This window comes from Chrysochloris asiatica, unplaced genomic scaffold (assembly GCF_000296735.1).
Source record: "Chrysochloris asiatica unplaced genomic scaffold, ChrAsi1.0 scaffold00202, whole genome shotgun sequence".
Classification (NCBI taxonomy): domain Eukaryota; kingdom Metazoa; phylum Chordata; class Mammalia; order Afrosoricida; family Chrysochloridae; genus Chrysochloris; species Chrysochloris asiatica.
The window spans coordinates 5758366-5778113 of NW_006408720.1; the positions used below are offsets into that span (position 1 = coordinate 5758366).

Here is a 19748-nt window from a genome sequence, read left to right on the forward strand (position 1 = left end):
ATAAACAAATCATTGATTTTTCAGAATTCTATCATGCATTCTCCAGCATAATTTCTATCACCAAGGCCATATTTTCCAACTACTGATCCTTCCTCTTTGCTCCCAACCTTTGCATTCCTATCACCAGCAATGATCTATACATCTTGATTGCATGTTTGATCAATTTCAGATTGAAAAAGTTCTTCCACTTCGTTCTCATTCCTCACTGGCTTTACTAGTTGGTGCGTAAATTTGAATAACAGTGGTATTAACTGGGCTTCTATGCTATCATAGACAGCATTGTACCTCATGACTGATGTGGATATATTCTTTTTGACAATGTATGTAACACCATTCCTCTTCAATTTGTCATTTCTGACATAGTAAACCATGTTGTCATCATATTCAAAATGGCCAATACCAGTCCATTTCAGCTCACTAATGCCTAAGATATCGATATTTATGCATTCCATTTCATTTTTGACAACCTCCAAGTTTCCCAGATTCATGCTTCGTACATTCCGTGTTCCGATTATAAATTGATATTTTCAACTGTTTCTTTTCATTTTGAGTTTAGCTCCATCAGCAAATGAAGTTCCTGCAGGGTTTGTTTGTTTTTTTCCCCCATGGACTTTACTCCATTCGCATCATCATGGTCAACTCTACTCTGAGGAGGCTGCTCTTCCCCAGTCACATTTTGAGTGCCTTCCAACCTGAGGGGCTCATTTTCTGGCACTATATCTGACAGTTTTTCTCTGCTATTCATAAGGTTTTCATTAACTAAATATTCAGAACTAGCTCCTCACTCCTTCTTCCTAGTCTGTCTTCATCTGGAAGCTCATCTGAAACCTGTCCACCATGGGTGACCCTACTGGTATTTAAAATACGTGTGGCATAGCTTTTAGAATCAAAGCAACTCACAAGCCACTACAGTATGACAAACTGACAGAGGAGTGGTGGACAGATGTACTTATGCATCTGCAAAAACACTTGCACACACATGAGGGAGCTTCAACAAATTCATGGACAAATGGAATTTTTTCATGAAATTTTTGAAGTGTTCCCTTCCTCACACACAAACACACATATACACACATCTAGATCTTTTAGTCTATTTTGACTTATGGTGACCCTAAGTGTGTCAGAGCAGAACTGATTTTCTGAAAGTAGAGTTCAAGGCATTTTTTGAGATGCCTCTGATTAGACTAGAACTTACATTTTTTTTTGTTTAGCACCAGTGTTGTTGTTGTTGTTAAGTACTCTGGAGTCGGTTCCAACTCAGAGTGACCCTGCACAGGGTTTCCAAGGCTGTAAATCTTTATGGGAGCAGAAAGCCTCGCCTTTCTCCCTCAGAACAGCTTGTAGTTTCAAATTGCCAACCTAGAAGTTAGCACCAATGTATATTAGCTAATTATATTGGGGTTTTTTTGTTGTTTTTGTTAGTAGGTGTCAAAAAAAAGGTCTGTTTTCTTTTGTTGTTGTTTGTTTGTTTTTCTTTTTCTCTGCAGGTGTTTTTTTCACAGGTAAATCTCCTATTCTATCAGTAATGCTGGTTGGGACTCAGATTTCCATATAAACCTATAGACAAAGGCAAAAAAAAAAAAAAATCCACTTTCTTGTGGGCAATTTCTAATTTCTCTTTATGCAATCACACGTGAGCTCTTGTAATCAAGACACCCCAAATCACTCCATCACAAATGTGCATATGGCCTTGGACCTCTTTGACTGGTAGGCCCTGGTACTGTATCAGCTTTGTTATGTATCTGACCTGGTTTTTACCCAGGGGAATCCAATTGCTGTTTTTCTCACCTCAGTTTTATGCAATATCTCTTACATTATTTTTATCCATCACAATGAAAAAAACAACAGCCAAAATAACCATATAAGAATCAAAAGTTTTACTTCCCATGTCTCTTTGTTGTTTCTCTTATAAATGTCCATTGCAACATAACCCATTCCTAATGCCGAACTGCACAAGAAAAAATTACATACCAACCAACCAACCAACTCAGCTGGGTTCAGTATCCACTCTGCTGGGTTCAGAAACACACTATATAGGTCACACCGAACTCAGACAAGATATTCATTATGTTATGGGGTTTATTAGGAAAGTTAACAGATTACAATGCAGAATAAAAAAATGTTCAGTGCAGCTTTTTTTTGTCAGGATAGCCTCTCTCTGCCCAGGCAATTTTGCAGTTATTTTAGGAATGTTGATAACTGCGCACAGGGCACTCCACTCTACTATAAGTCTCATCCTGAAGGCAGTTGGCTCTAGTTCCATTGGTGAGCAAGTTTTGCTCCCCAGAGGCACTCCAGTCTGCAAGCAAACTTCCTGCCCCAAGTTATCCAGCTTTACTTGCTCCACAGACAGTGAAGTCCACTGCTCTGACTCTTGATTGTGCAGCTTCTGCTCCTCTGTCACTCCTCCAGTGTTGCAGCTTTTTGGGTCTGGGTCCAGGAAGTTCAGGGCACAGGGATCTTGTGGTCCAAAGGACATGCTCTACTCCTGGCTTTTCTTTGATAGCAGAAAGATTCCCTATTCTTGTTTCTGTGATGGCTCATTTTATATACGTTACAGTTGCATGTTTTTACAATCACGATGAACTTTGTTAACCACTCGCAATTGAATCACCTAATCATATCAACATCTTTTCCCACCTTCTTTTACCCAGACCCAGCAGAGCCAAATCTTGATTTGGTCAGAGTTACAAAGAGTATGGGTAGAAGAGTCATATGAAGTAATTCCTATACCACAGTAGTGTTCTCAGTAACTCATCTTCTGAAAGTGTAACACCAAACCTTTTTTGAGATGCCTCTAAATAGACTATAACCTCCAATCTCTTGGTTAGCAGCAGTGTGTGCCAACCAGTTATATTGTTGTTGTTGTTTCTTAGGTGATGTGAAGATGGTTCTAGATACAAGAGAATGAAACATTGTCAGTTCCTGAACCATCCTCTTAAGTGTTGCTATGTTTGAGCCCATTGGTGCTAATCACAGTGTCTATTCTTTTTCTTGAAGATCATCCTCTTTTTAGCTGATCTTCTACTTTACTATGCTTTATGTCCTTCTCAGGGGCTGGTCTCTTGAAAAAGTATGTCCAAAGTACACGAGATGAAGTTTTGCCACCTTCACTTCTAAGGAGCATTCCAGTTGTATTTCTTCAAAGACAAATTTGTTCATTATTTTGGCAATCTGTGGCATAGTCTTTGCCAACACCACAATTCATATGCTTCAACTTTTCTTCTGTCTTATTTATTTATTGTCCTGGTACACGTGTACATATTGTTATTAGGTGCCCTTGAATCGGCTCCTACTGTAACCCTACACACAACAGAAGGAAACTGTCCTTTTGCCATGCTAACAATTACAATTATGTTTGAGCTCATTATTGCAGCCACTGAGTTAATCCATCTAGCTGTGGGTCTTTTTTCCCCCTGACCTTCTACTTTACCAAGCAAGATTTTTTTTTTCTAGGGACTGGTCGCTCCTGATAACTTGTCCACAGTACGTCAGAAGAAGGCTCACCATTCACCTTTGTAAGGAGCACTCTGGCTGTACTTCTTCCAAGACAGATCTTTTTGGTCTTCTGGCAGTCCATAGCATTTTCAATATTCTTTTTCTTCACCAACATCACAATTCATATGTATCGATTACTCTCTGATTTGCTTTATTTGTTGTCCAACATTCACATGCACATTAGGTTACTGAAAATGCTATGGCCTGGGTCAGGAGCACCTTAGTCTTCAAAGTGACATCTTCACTCTTTTACACATTAAAGAGGCATTTTGCAGAACTTTTTCCCAGTGCTTTTTGTTGTCTTAACTGCTGCTTCCATAAGCATTGTGGATACAATGATACAATTTCTTACAAAGAAGGAAAAAATATTTATTATTTTTAATGTGAATAATATAAAGCTTCATTGAGGTACAATGTCTTTATATTGTTCTCCATGAAGAGGTTTTTAGGCCCAAAGATAGATATATACAGATTGAGAAACTTCATGTAGCAAAAATCTGTCCTCATTGAGTTATTCAATGTGACAAAGGCAATGTGGACAATTTTTTTCTTGCCTATAATTATTTTGCTAAAAAATGAAAGATTTATATCTGCAGGTCAAAAAGATAAGTTAGAATCACTTAAAAATGAAAAGGACAGTAGTATCCAATGATATTGTTTAAACTTAAAAGGTATTGCATAACGTTTTCTTAGTCAACAAATCTCTATATCCTAAACTACAACTTGCCATTTACCAGTATATAAAAGTTGAAGTTAATAACAATTTAAGCCATAGGAAGAAAAACATATTACCAAAAAATCGCTTTTATTATTCATTTAAATGTATGATCAATAATAAAAAAATTGACCAAATTTTTTTGTCAATATAAACTTCATCAAGTTTAATTATATTAACATTGTACACTATTATGCATGAACAGTTTCTAACCTCAGAAGTTTTGAGATGGGAACATACATTGTATTTTTTTTCCTTTTCATCAGTCCTTTGCATTTAGTTAAAGCATGGATAGTAAGTGCCTTCAAGTCAGTTTCAATTCATAGCCACCTTGTATACGATTTCTGAGGAGCAGCTGGTGGGTTTGAATCACTGATTTTGAGTTTCAAACTAAACTTGTGGTCCAGTGCTTATCCAACCATACCACAAAATCCTCTGAAAAATATTTCTATCTCATGAAATGTCAAGCAATTCTCACTTATGTAGTTTTCTGCATAGACATAAAAATCAAAGCAGAAAAAGAGCACAAGTAACAAATTATGGATCACTCTTTTGAGTCCGTATTCTCTGATAGATTCACAATGGCACTAGAAAAGACAAAGTTAGCATATCAGTCTTTACCAAGGAAAAATAACACATTTCCAGTCTTTACTATTACTGGAAAGGGGTTAGTCTTTATAAAAGTCAAGAGTATCTGCCCCTGGGTAATACAAATGATTAATATGCTTGGTAGTTCAAAATCTACCCTGAGGTGCTCCAAAAGAGAAACCTGGCAATGAACTTTCAAAGAAAAAGCGATTGAAATCTCTATGGAGCACAGCTCTATTCCAGCACACATGGGGCTATCAACTGGTTCAAATGGTAATAAAAACTAGTAATAAAGAAAATTGTAATTGAAAACTACAGCAAAAAACAAATTATCAAACATTTTGGGACTATTAAATGTCTTAAATGTATTTATCAATTCAGTGAAAATAATCATAGTTCTCTAGCCATAAATAAAGCATCATTTATTTTTTAAAAGATATTTATTTTCAAGTAAATTAGGAGAGTGTGCATTGTTTTACATTTTTACATTTTACAAAGTCCTTTAATGCACAATTTAATAGAAATTCCTGAATCCTTATATTTGTTTATTTAATCAATTGTTGTGATGCCACACACAACATTTTGTGGAAAACTACACTCTGTATTTGCTAGAGAAGGAAAAAGAAATTGACAAAAAAATCTCAATATAATTATGAAGAGGTTTGACCTTGCATATCCCCTGAAAAGGACCATCCTAATCTTTACTGAAAGATTAAGTTGATTTTCTGACATATTCATGAAATATTTGAAAACAGAACTTTAAATGTATATATTTCATGGTATAGATGTGTAAAAAACATGGGACCATTTGTGAAATTCTCATTATGCATTATTTTACTCTTTCCTTCGACACCATCATTTTATAGTGAGGTCAATTATAATTTCTTGAAATCTTACTATTTGGTGGTCATTCTGAGTAATGATTTGCTTTCCCCATTTCATTTAATTCTCACAAATGCTGTGCAGCAGAATTGTATTTTTTGCCTCCTTGTTCAAGATAGAAGATCAAGACAGAGAGACATTAATTAACTTTCTCATGGTAAAAAAGAAAATGGTTATAACCTTCCTTACTTAGCTCTGAGCTATGTGACTCCACATAATCAAATTTACCTGTCTTTACTGTAATCCTTCATATTTTGAAGAAATAAGTTATGACAGAAATATTCATAATTTATAATTAACATAGACAAGTAACTTTTCCTCTCATTAAACTTAAATATTTTTATAGCCCAAATGAAAATATGTATGCATCTTCAATTTCTGACATCTCCATAAATAAAAAAGTAACTGGTATTATTTTGTTATCTACTATAATCCTAGTTAAGAGTCCTAGTGTGGCACTGTGGGTTAATGCACCAGACTGCAAAGATGTTTGAACTGCAAGGTCAGTCACTCCTTGGAAACCCTACAGAGGGTTGCTATGGGTCAGAACCAACTCAATGGCACTTAACAACAGCAACATATCCCTAGTTAATTTATATACACAAAGAGAATTAGAATTCTTCAGGCAAGTGTTATTTTTGTTGTTAAATGCCACTGATTCTGTTCTGACTCATAGCGATACTGCGTAGGGTTTCCAAGGAATGGCTGATGGGTTTGAAACACTGACCTTGTGGTTAACAGTCCAGTGCTTACACTACTTCACCACACTAGATGAAATGAAAACACTGCCTTCAGATGGAGGATATGCCAAGAATCTAGCATTGTGGGATAAAGTACTGGACCACAAGGCCTGTTTAAACCACAAGGTGAGTGGTTCAAACTTATGAACGGCTCCTTGGAAACCCTATACAGAGTCACTATGAATTGAAATCAACTTCATGACACTTAGCAACAATTGTTGTTCTTGTTATTAGGTGCCATCGAGTCAATACTGACTCATAGCAACCCTATGCATAACAGAACGAAACATTACCTGGTCCTGGGCCAACTTCACAATATATCCAAAGCATGGGACACAAATTCTAGCCATTCTAGCCTCCAAGAAGCACTCTGGCTGCACTTCCTTCAACACAGATCTGTTTGTTCTTTCAGTAGCCCATGGTACATTGAATATTCTCCTCCAACACCATAACTTAAAAGCATCAATCCTTCTACGGTCTTCATTACTCACTGTCCAGCTTTCTCATTCATATGAGGTTATTGAAAATAAGATGGCTTGGGTCAGGTGCACCTTAGTTCTCAAGCTGACATCTTTGTTCTTCAACACTTTAAAAAGGGTCTTGTGCAGCGGATTTGCCTAATGCAATATGTCGTTTGATTTCCTGACTGCTGCTTCCATGAGTGTTAATGGTTGATCCAAGAAGAATGAAGTCCTTAACAATTTCAATCTTTTCTCCATTGATAATAATGTTGTTTATTGGTCCAGTGGTGAGGATTTTTATTTACTTTACATTGAGATGCAATCCATATGGAAGGCTGTGGTCTTTGATCATCATCAGTAATTATTTTAAGTCCTCTTAACTTTTAGCAAGCAAGATTGTATCACCTGCATATCACAGGTTACTAATGATTCTTCCTACCAATTTCTTCAATCTGAAATTGATCAAACATGTAATCAGGATGTGTTAATCATTACAGGTGATTGAAATGCAAAGGTTGAAAATAAAGAGGAAGGATCAGTAGTTGGAAAATATGGCTTTGGTGATAGAAATGATGCTGGAGATTGCATGATAGAATTCTGAAAAATCAATGATTTGTTCATTTCAAATACCTTTTTGAAACAGCATAGGAGATGACTATACAGATGAACCTCACCAGATGGAATACATAGGAATCAAGTTGACTACATCTGTGGGAAGAGACAATGGAAAAGTTCCATATTATCAGCCAGAACAAGGCCAGGGCCAGATTGTGGAACAGACCATCATTGCTTATATGCAAATTCAGACTGAAGCTGAAGAAAATGAAAACATATCCACAAGAGCCAAAATATGATCTTGAATATATCCCACCTGAATTTAGAGATCATCTGAAGAATAGATTTGATACATTAGACTGTAAAGACCAAAGACCAGAAGAGTAGTTTGATGACATCAAAAACATCATAAAGGAAGAAAGCAAAAAGTCATTAAGAAGACAAGAAATAAGCAAAAGATTGAAATGGATGTTAGAAGAGACTCTGGAACTTGCTCTCCAATATAGAGATGCTAAAGCAAATAGAAGAAATGAGGAGGTTCAAGAGCGGAACATAAAATTTCAAAGGTCATCTCAAGAAGAAAAAGTCAAATATTTATAGCAACATGTGCAAAGATCTGGAGTTAGAAAACCAAAAGGGAAGAACACACTCAGCATTTCTCAAGCTGAGGGAACTGAAGAAAAAATGTAAGCCTCAGCTTTCATTATTGAAGGAATCTCTGGGCAAGTTAATGAATGATACAGAAAACATCAAAAGAAGCGACAATTACAGTCTCACATTTTGATATTTTTGTTTCACAAAATGTTTCTATGTTTCTGTAAAAACATGTTTTTGACTTTATATATATGTACTTTACATATATATATGTACTTTACATATATATGTATATATAAATAAAATACTAAGAAAAAAAAATTTAATGCAACATATCTCTGGTGTGGCACTGTAAGGTATGACCTGCAAGGTCGTTTTGAATCACAAGGTTGTTGGTTCAAACTCACCAGCCACTCCTCAAAAACTCTATCCCAAATGTATGGGTCAAGCATTAGTCTTGAGGATTCTCCTCTCTCACATAATTGATTAAATAAAATTAGCAAATTATACAGTAGCCTAGATGACAGGCTATTGGCTCACAAAGCAGCAGAAGCTGACAAATAAAGTCAGATGGTAGGCTTCTGGCTCAAATTCTGAGAACCATATATCAGAAGATAATGCAAGTCACATACAGGATCCAGAGCAAGAGAAAGAATTTTACCAGAACATTCATATATCCCTATATTGGATGCAGACGATAATCATTAGGAAGCTAATGGTATTAACTTGAGTTACACCATCTAGTAAGGCAGTGATGTTTTACAAGTTACACCCTCTATTAAACTACTCTAATCCTGCCTCATTAACATAATATACAACTCAACTCACTCCAAAGTCAGACCATAAACACAGACACAGAGGCAAGAATTTACAATATATCATGGATTTGAGGAATATAGCTGGAAGGGTCATATTAAGTAATTAATTGTTCTGTATTTACCTACCAAAGAAATATCAAGGTATTTATTTTTGTGGGTGGGAGGGGAAGCACTCACAGAAGGCTCAAAAGCTACAGGTAATGTTTTATTTTATAAGCAGAGTGACAGATATATAGATGTTTATTTTATTACTATTTTACCCATGTGATTTTATATATAGTGTTCATTGGTACTACTATATCATAAACACTGGGGTGCTATTCCCACTAAATAATCAGACATAAAAGAAACTGTATCTTGCATTGTTTTTGTGAAAGTGCAAGTAAGTTATTTCTGACACCTTTTGTGACAGAGTAATACTGCCCATAAAGATTCCAATGCTGTAATCTTTTTAGATCAGATCATCAGATCTTGCTTTCATGGAGCACTTGTTATTGTTGTTGTTGTTGTTGTTAAGTGCTGTCAAGTTGATTCCAACCCATAGAGATCCTGTATAGGGTTTCCAAGGAGCAGCTGATGAGCTTGAACCACTGACCTTGCAGTTCAAATGACTTTGCAATCCGGTGCTTTAACCCACAGCACCACACTAGGACTCCCATGTTAGATGGGTTAAAATTGGCATCCTTTCAGTTAGCAATCTAGTACTTAACCATTGTGCCACCAAGATCTTTAAATCTTTCATAATCGTATGCATTTGTTCCACAACTTGTAACCTGCTAAGTAGTTTATGCTTTAAAAAAAGTTGTTGTTGTTGCTGAGTGCCGTGTAATTGATCCGACCCATAGCAACCATGTATAGGGTTTCCAAGGAGCAGCTGGTGAGCTTGAACCACCGACCTTGCAGTTCAAACAACTTTGCAGTCTGACACATTACACCACAGTGCCACACCAGGACTCCTTCCTGATATGTAATTCCTTTTTAAAAAACAAGAAAATACTCTCAGAATTGCAAGAATGATATAAATGAATTTTAGAGAAAAGTAAGGCTGAGGAATATCATCAGTGCAACAAATAGCATTAGAATCACACTGATTTTTTATGTTGTCTGCAGAATTTGGTAAAACTTTATAATACCAGAGTCTATTGGGTTTAAAACCAGAAATATTTCAAGAAATGTTTCATAGAAGTTGGACTCAGAGTCATCAGATCTAAAGTCATTCAAATCCATAAATGTGTAGCAGAATTTTGGAATAACAAAATGATAGCAGAGATATGTTCATTTAGTAATGTTAAGACAAAATATCCAACTGACACAATTGATAATTGGTCCTCACACAAATTTCAGTAGTAATATGCAGGAATTAATAATGTTAAATTGATACTGATATATCATTATTGTTAAATATCCTATGTTAATAATAACATTGAAGACTTTAACAGACAAATTTATTTTAAATGAAAATTAATGTGTCCTCTTTAAAGATTTATCCTTTGGGCTTGAAATTTATATATTTTTTTTGTGGACAACTATAATTATGAATAACTTGTGACAATTAGTAAATTTTATTTTAGGAAAATGTGACTTGAATTTACTTCTTCCCACTTCTACTATTCAGGAATTTCATATTTTAATGTAGTGCTCTGAAATTATAGCATATAATTAACTGATAAAAATTCTATCTATAAAAATGTTAGTAATGTAAAGTATTTATAAAGTAAAATATGTGCAAACAACCTAGAGTAATTTAAGATGTTCTGGCAGTCTTGTGTTTTAATATTATGTAAATTGCCCTCATTTTGAAGAAACTGAACCACCTCCTGTTCCAAACAAATATTTCATCACAATCACCTTCAGTTGCTGCACATGCATCTTTTAAATCATTTAAAAGACTTCAAGATTTTTCTTGTACTAAAATAAGACAATAAGAACCAAATGCACCTGTTCTGATTCACCTACAAATTTCACTTACACACTTAAAGACACAGGACCGCCTGTGTATTCATTAGTAGAAATAATCTCATATTCTAGAAGAATAAAAAATCTCTATGAATAAATATAAAGTAATATTTATATTTGTATGTTAGCTAAAACAGATAATACAATAAATATATTTACTTATGTTTTATTGACTACACGTAGAGCATAACAAACTGACTAACAATGTGAACAATGGGAATTCCAGAACATTGAATTGCACTCATACATGACCTGAACACAGTCCAAGAGGCAGTCATTTGAACATAACAATGGGATACTGAATATTAAAATCAGAAAACATGTGTGTCAGGGGTATGTCCTTTCTCCATGTTTTTTCAGTCTGTATGCTGAGCAAATAATTGTTGAACCTGCAGTGATATGAAGGAGAATGTGGCATTAGGATTGAAGGAACGGCTCATTAACAATTGAGATGCACAACTATTTACCTGTGATATACACATGAATTACCATCCTTGCTGAAAGTGAAGAATACTTGAAACACTGATAAATATAAAAAACTAAAGGGGTCAGTAGATTATGGCTTATATAAAGAAAACAAAAATTCTCACACCTGGGCCAATAGACAACATCATGAAAAATGGAGGAACAATTGAAGTTGTCAAGGATTTCATTTTACTTAATTCTATAAGCAAGGCTTGAAGTCCTGGTGTGACACTGTGGGTTAATGTGCTAGACTGCAAAGTCAGTTTGAACTGCAAGGTTGGTGGTTCAAGCTTACCAACCACTCCTTGGAAAACCTCTACAGGGTCGCTATGGGTTGGAACTGACTCAACAGAATTTAACAGCAACAAAAGTAACCAAGGCTCATGGAAGCATCAGTCAAGAAATCAAATGATTTATTGCATCAAGCAAATCTGCTGCAAAAGACCTCTTTAAAATGTTAAGACCTCACTAGGAGGACTAAGGTATGGCTAACCCAAGACAGGATATTTTTAACTGCCTTGTATGCATGTGAAAGCTGGTCAATGAGTAAGAAAGACAAGAGAAGAACTGATGCTTTTGAAATGTGGTGTTGGTGAAGAATATTGAATATGCCATACACTTCCAGAAGAATGAACACATGGGTGTTGGAAGAAGTATTGACTGAAAGCTCCTTAGAAATGAGGATGGAAGACTTCCTTTGTCTCACATACTTTGGACATGTTTTCAGGAAGGAACTGTCCCTGGAGAATGACATCATGCTTGGTAAAAGAGAGGGTCAGTGAAAAACACCCTCAACAAGATAAATTAATACAGTGGCTTAAGCAATAGGCTCAAGCATAGCAATAGCTATGAGGATAGAGTAGGACCAAGCAGTATTTAGTTATGCTATGTATAGGGTCAATATCATTTGGAACTGACCTGACAGTACCTAACAAAAATGTTATGTTAGAGCATGTATTTCTTTTGTGGTGCTTTAGGATAAACACTGGACTGCTGACCGCAAAATGGGTAATTCAACCCCACCAGCTGCTCATTGGAAATCCTATGTAGGGTCGCTATAAAGGACCTCTGGTAGCATAGTGGTTACGAATAGGGCAGTTCAAAACTACCAGCTGTTACGTGGGAGAAAGATGAGGCTTTCTGCTCCCGTAAAGATTTACAGCCTCAGAAACCCTATGCAGGGTCACTATGAGTCAGAACCGACTCCACAATACTTAACAACAACATGAGGTGGAACCAACTTGACGGCACTTAACAGCTAGCACTACCATAGTAAATATAACTAATGGTTGATATGGATAATACTGGTGCCCTTTGTTTTAATTCAGTAGTACTATATTCATGAGATTAAATATAATTTAAATTCAATGAACACTCATATTTATAAATTAATGATATTATTGTTAGTCTTACTTGTTATAAAGAATGATTTGGCTTTCCAAACTATCAAGATATCACTATTATTTACCTTTCAAATTGCACATGCTGTTACAGAATTATTTTTGGTATATTTAGATGGAGAATATTTAATTATGTAAACCAACTCTAGTGGGCTAAAGTAGCTATGCCTATGTGGGTCTGAAAAAGAAGAACCAGGCAGAGCTAAGAACTAAGCATGCTGAGACAGAACAGAAAGAGAGCTAACAAAGAGACAAAGTGGGCATGAATATGTGAAAACTCCTCAGGCAAGGCCATTTTCATCCAAATCCATGCTAGTTCTCTAATCTGTATCTTCTTGTAGGTGTGGATTTACAGAGCAGTCAGATAAATTTCTGAAATACCTCATACCCAGATCTGTAGTGTAAGAAAAAGAAAAGTCTCACGTTTATATTAAATCATTGTATTAAGATTTTAATTTAATTCAAGTTTTAAAGCATAAAAGCAGTTGCCTAACATGAACATTATAAAAACTAATATTTAGAATTCTGTGCAAGAACATATATATGCCAAAATCAATCTCAGAAATTGAATATTAACCAAAATTTGTAAAAATTAGTTTTTTTGTCATAAAAACTTTGTATAAACAAAATGTCTGTGGAGAATAAAATTCCATTTTCCATAGGAGATAGTAAAAAAGTAATTTTACTTCTTAATGAGTGTTTAAATTAGATGGAGTAGGTAACCTATATAATCTACGTATCAACATGTTTATGCTATCATTTACAATAATCTTAAAATGTATGAACTATTTACTAATTTCCTTTGGGGAAACCATTGAATTGTAGATAAGGGAGCAAAAAAGTATAATGTCTGAATAATATAACAGAGACTTGACTGTACAGCAAAAGATCCCATATGATTTGCTTTATTAACATTATACAACTTCACAGATTGATCTCCTGCCAGTGATATATGGGCCACTGAGTTTACTTATAAATGTTTCTGATAATTTCATTTTGAACTTTTGAATGTGTTTTTATCCTTAAGGTCTGGGAATTGGGAACATGTTCTATGTTTTTTATGAAGATGGAATCAAAGTGATACAACCCATCGAATGTGAATTTCAGAGACATATTAAGCCTAGTGAAAAGCTACTTGGATTTCAGGCAAGTATTTAAATAATTCATTTTCAATTTGATTCAGTGATTTTTTAAAGAATAGTTGTATTTTGGAAATACAATGTAATCTATACACAAATGAGACTTATGTAAGGAAGAAAAGGTTTATAATATTTATAATATCATCTTACTCCATGCAGGTTTTATATCTGAGGAAGGAAACAAAATAATATAGTATATATTGTTGTTGTTAAGTGCCGTCAAGTTGGTTCAGACCCATAATGACCCTGTATAGTGTTTCTGAGGAGCACCTGGTTAGCTTGCAGTTCAAATAGCTTTGCAGTCTGGCGCATTAACCCACAGTGCCACACCAGGACTCCAATTATATACAGTATATATAAATATAAATATAAAATAGTATATATATATACATATACATATATATGTATACTATTAATTAACATGATGGTGATGGAAGTAAAATTCCAGGAATTAACACAATACACAGTAATGTTACCAGCTCCTAAATTGAAAATATCTCCATCTTGGCATGCAATGAAAGATAACAGCATGTATACACCTCATTTTTCTGAGGTCTCAATGGAATAAAAAAATTAGCTGTATATGGGAAATATTAAGTCATTGATTTATCTATTTGTAAGATTTTAATTTGTGAATGTCAGATACCACATGCAACAAATCAGAAACCTCTAGCCAAAAAAAGAGCATTGATTGTATGTATTAGGAACTGAGTCTCTTGTTTTGCAGGCTGATAAAAAGTGAAAGTAGTTTTATATAATCATGTTCCTATGTAGTTGATGTACTACACATGTAGATAACTACACAAAGGTGACTATGTTTGCCAAGAAAGTGCAAATCCACAAAATACAGTAAGTTACAAAGAAAGCCCTATATAAAAACTTTCCCCTGATACTCATCGTTAAGGCTGACATGACTATGGTATATTACAAAAATAGATACTTAATACCACACTTTAGAGTCCTTACTTCTAACTCCTATTCCAGGCTACAAAAAGCCAGAATTGCTATTACATATTGATATATATAAACAAAAATTTATACTTTAAAGCCATGTCCTAGAATGAGTAGAGGGAAAAATATGTGACTATTATAAGACAGGCCAGCATCCTCCAAGATAATCTGTTGGAAAAAAGTTATGTTCTCTCTTGCTTACATGCAGGAAATATTTTCTCCATTAGTTACATGAGGAAATAATTGTTTGAAAATCACATGTGATTTATCATTATTTTTAAAATAATGAAACCATTGTTAAGTTAAAATTTTATTGTTGTTGTTGTTAAGTGCCGTGGAGTCGGTTCCGACCCATAGCGACCCTGTACAGGATTTCTGAGGGTGTAAATCTTTACAGGAGTAGAAAGCCTCATGTTTCTCCCGCGAAGCGGCTGGTAGTTTTGAACCGCTGACCTTAAGGTTCGCAGCCCGATTCGTAACCACTACGCTACCAGAGCTCCTTAAAATTTTATTAGGAGTAGGCTAAATTACTAAATAGAAACGTGATCATTTTAGGTAAAGTACAATTTAATGAGAAGTACAAAATCATTTTAAATTCCACATGCAAATTTATTTCTAATCTATCATGTATACTGAAACTATTTTGCATACGATGTTTTTGTGTATATGTGAGTGATGTATGTGAAAAATTGAAAATACATATATATATATATATATATATATATATATATATATATATATATATATATATATATATATATATATATATATATATATGGTTTTGCTAAAGCACATCATTGAACTTCCCACCACATTTGTTTACTTTATATTTCTTTGCCATTTTTCATTTATATCATTTCATTTCACTAGGAAGGTTAAAAAACTGAAATATATAATTTATTGTTAATTGCTAAAGAGCACTGATGGTGCAGCAAGTTAAGTGTTGGGCAGCTAATTGGTAAGTTGATAGTTCAAACCCACCAATCACTCTGCAGGAAAAAGGTGAAGAAATCTGCTTCAGGGACCTGCCAGAAAACTGACAGGAGTCATAAGAGAATAAAGAACAAGGGAAGTTATTACTGATGTCAGAAGGATCCTGACTCAATGCAGAGAATTCCAGAAAGATATTTAACTGTGTTTTATTGACCTAGGCAAAGACATTCAAGGATGTGGGTAATAACAAATTATTAATAACATTGAGAAAAATGTGAATTCTGGATGACTTACTTGTATTCATGTGGAATCTTTACATGAATACAAGTAAGTCTTCTAGAATTCAGTCAATAAAATGGAACAAGATGATACTGCATAGTTTAAAATCAGGAGTAGTTTGCCTGAGGTTTGTATCATTAATAAATATGTATAACAATTTCAACATAATTATTAAATCTGTATGTTGAACAAAAGGATCCCTGATTCAATAGGATAAGCACTGAATTGCTAGCCACAAGGTTGACAGTTCAAATCCTCCACTTGCTCCCAGGTGAAAGATGAGTCTTTCTGTTTCTATAAAGATTTACAGCCTTTGAGAAGGTAAACAAAGTAACTATGAGTCTATGTGTTGGAACTGACTCAATGGTAGTAAGTGAATGAGATGATAAGCAAATAATCAGAGAATTTGGAGTATACCAAGAAGAATGTTGCATGAGAATTGGAGGAAGACTCATTAATAAACTTAGATATCACGTTGACAATTTTGCTTGCTGAAAGTAAAGAAGACTTAAAACTCTGATGAAGCTCCTTGGTCTATATTACACTTCAAGAAAGAAAACACAAATCCTCATAACTTGACCAATGCGCAACATCACAGTTAATAGAGAAAAGATTGAATTTATCCAGGATTTAATTTTAATTTGATCCACAATCAACATCTTTGGAAGCAGATATAAAGAAATGAATGACATAAGGGCAAATCTGTTGCTTCTTTAAAGCAGTAAACAGCAAAGTTGTCACTTTAAGGGCTAGAGTGTCCATGACTTACAAGCCACGGTATTTTCAATCACTTTTTATGAATGTAAAAGCTAGACAATGAATAAGAAATACTGAAGAAGAATTGATAACTTTGATTTATGATGTTAACAAAACATTTTGAATATACCATGTACTGAAAGAAGAAAGGGCAAATTTATCCTGGAATAAATATAACCAGAATGCTTCTTAAAATATGGAAGCTTCATTTAATTTATTTTAGACATATCATCAATAGATATCTGTCCTTGGAGAAGAATAACAAGTTTGATAAAGCAGAGGATCAAAAAAAGGAAGACACTTAAAGAAATGCCTTGGTGCAAAAAATGATCTCAAACAGCAATCACTGAGAGGACTGTGCAGGACCAGTGTTTCCTTCTATTTTATACTTTTGTTATTGTTGTTAAGTGTCATCGAGTCAGTTCTGATGCATACTAACTTTATGAATAACAAAATGAAAACTGTCAGATTCTGTGCCATCCTCACAACTATTTTTAATCTTTAGACCATTGCTGTTGCCGCTATGCCAATCCATCTCAATGAGCTTCTTCCTGTTTTTGACCCTCCACTTTATCTAGCATGATGTCTTTCTTCAGGAACTGATACCTCCTGACTTGTTGTTATTAAATGCCATAAAATCAGTTCTGACTCATAGCAACCCTGTATAGGGTTTCTGAGGAGCAACTGGTGGGTTTGAACTGCTGACCTTGTGGTTTGCAATCCAGTGCTGAGCATACAGCGCCACACCAGAAGTCCCTCCTGATAGCATGTCCTAAGTATAAGAGATGAAGTTATAGAATCTTAGCTTCTAAGGAGAATTCTGGCTGTACATATACCAATACAGATTTGTTTGTTCTTCTATTAGGCCATGGTAGCGCTAATATTCTTCTCCCCAACACCATAACTCAAATTCATCAATTCCTCTACACTCTTCCTTATTCCCCGTCCAAATTTCACATGTATATGAAGATATTGAAAATACCAGGGCTTAGGTGAAGCACACCTTGGTCCTGAAATAAACATCTTAGCTTTTGAATACTTTAAAGAGGTCATGTATGGAAGACAATTCAATACTTCATTTGATTTCTTGACTGCTACTTTCATGTTGATAGTGGACCCAAGTAAAATGAAGTCTTTCACAATTTCAATCTTTTCTCCATTTATTTTGATGTTAGTTTCTGGTCATGTGATGAGGATTTTTGTTTTTCTTTACAATCCATACTGAAGGCAGTGGTCTTTGATCTTCCTCAGTAAGTATTTGAAGTCCTCTTTGCTTTCAGCAAGGTAGGCCACATCATCTACATATCAATGGTTGTTAATGAGTCTTGCTCTGATCCTGATGCTATGTTCTTCTCCATATGATTCAGTTTTTCAGATTATTTGCTCAACATACAGACTGAATAAATATGGTAAAATAATACAACCCTGACACACACATTTCCTAATTTTTAAACCATTCAGTGTCCCTTTGTTCTGTTTGAACAACTATCTCTTGTTCAATGTACAGGTTCCTCATAAGCACAATGAAGTGTTCCACATGTTCATTCTCCACATTGCTGACCATAGTTTGTGATGATCCACACAGTCAAAAGACTTTGCATAAGCAATAAAGCACAGGCACACATCTTTCTGGTATTCTCTCCTTTAGGCCAAGATCCATCTAATGTCAGCAATGATGTCCCTTTTTCCATGTTCTCACCTGAATCCATCTTGAAATTCTGACAGTTCCCTGTAAATGTATCACTGCAACCATTTTGGAATTATTTTAGCAAAATTTAACTTGCATATGATGATTTCTACTTTTTATTAGGTCAATGTTGTTGTTATTAGGTGCCATTGAGTCAGTACCAATCCATAGTGACTTTACGAGCAGCAGAACAAAACACTGCCCAATCCTGGGCCAACCTCACTACTGTTGCCACACTTGTGCCCATGGATGCTGCCACTTGGCCAATCCATCTCGTTGGGGGTCTTCCTCTTTTTCTCTGTCCCTCCACCTTGCCAAACATGATATCCTTCTCCAGTGACTGGTCCCTCCTGACAATATGTCCGAAGTATGAGAGACGAAGTTTGGCCATCTTAGCCTCCAAGGAGCACTCTGGCTGAACTTCTTCCAAAACAGCCCATGGCACCTTCAATACCCTCCTCCAACACCATAACTCAAAAGCATCAATTCTTTTATGGTCTTCCTTATTCACTGTCGAGTTTTTGCATGCATATGAGGTAATTGAAAATACCATGGCTTGGGTCATGTGCACCTTAGTCCTCAAGCTAATATCTTTGCTCTTCAACACTTTAAAAAGGTCTTGTGCAGCATATTTGCCTAATGCAATATGTCATTTCTTTTCTTGACTGCTGTTTCCTTGAGTGTTGATAGTTGATCCAAGAAGAATGAAGTCTTTGACAACTTCATGGGCTAAAATATGGATCTCCTCCTATCAGTTGGCCAGGTACATGTCTTACAAATTTCTGAGCATAGATGAGTGTGTACCTCCAATGTTGCATAAGTTTGTTGAAAGATTTCCATTTGTATTCCATCAATTCCTGAAGCATTTTTGTCAACACACCTTGGACTTCTTCCTTCAGTATCACTGACTCTTGATCACATGCTATCTCTTGACACAATTGAACATAGTCCAGTTCTTTTTGGTATAGTGCCTCTGTGTATTCATTCCATCTTCTTTTTGCATCTTTCAATATTTTGTCCATAGAATCTTTCAATATATCAAGTAGAGACTTATTTTTTTTTCCTTCAGTTTTTTAAGCTTAAGAAAAGCTGAGCATGTTTTCCCCATTTGATTTAGTAACTCCAGGTCTTTTCACATTTCATTATAATAATACTTAATTTTGTCTTTCCAAGATGCCCTTTGAAATGTCCTGTTCAGCTCTTCTACTTCCTCATTTCTTCCCTTTGCTTTAGCATCTCTACCTAGCAAGAAAGTTTCTGTCTCTTCTGACATCCATTTCGGTCTTTTCCTTCTTTCTTGTCTTTGTGACTTTTTGCTTTCTTCCTGTATG

General features: G+C 35.1%; 1 protein-coding gene across 3 annotated transcripts in view; it reads left to right on the plus strand.

Annotated features, from left to right (window-relative positions):
• Positions 1–19748, plus strand: part of FSTL5 (follistatin-like 5) — a 1065399-nt gene that overhangs the window by 899581 nt on the left and 146070 nt on the right. For all 3 annotated transcript variants that reach the window (XM_006872516.1, XM_006872517.1, XM_006872518.1), the window contains one exon: positions 13700–13818. In XM_006872516.1, the coding sequence (XP_006872578.1) occupies positions 13700–13818 (119 nt within the window). The remainder of the gene's footprint in view (positions 1–13699; positions 13819–19748) is intronic.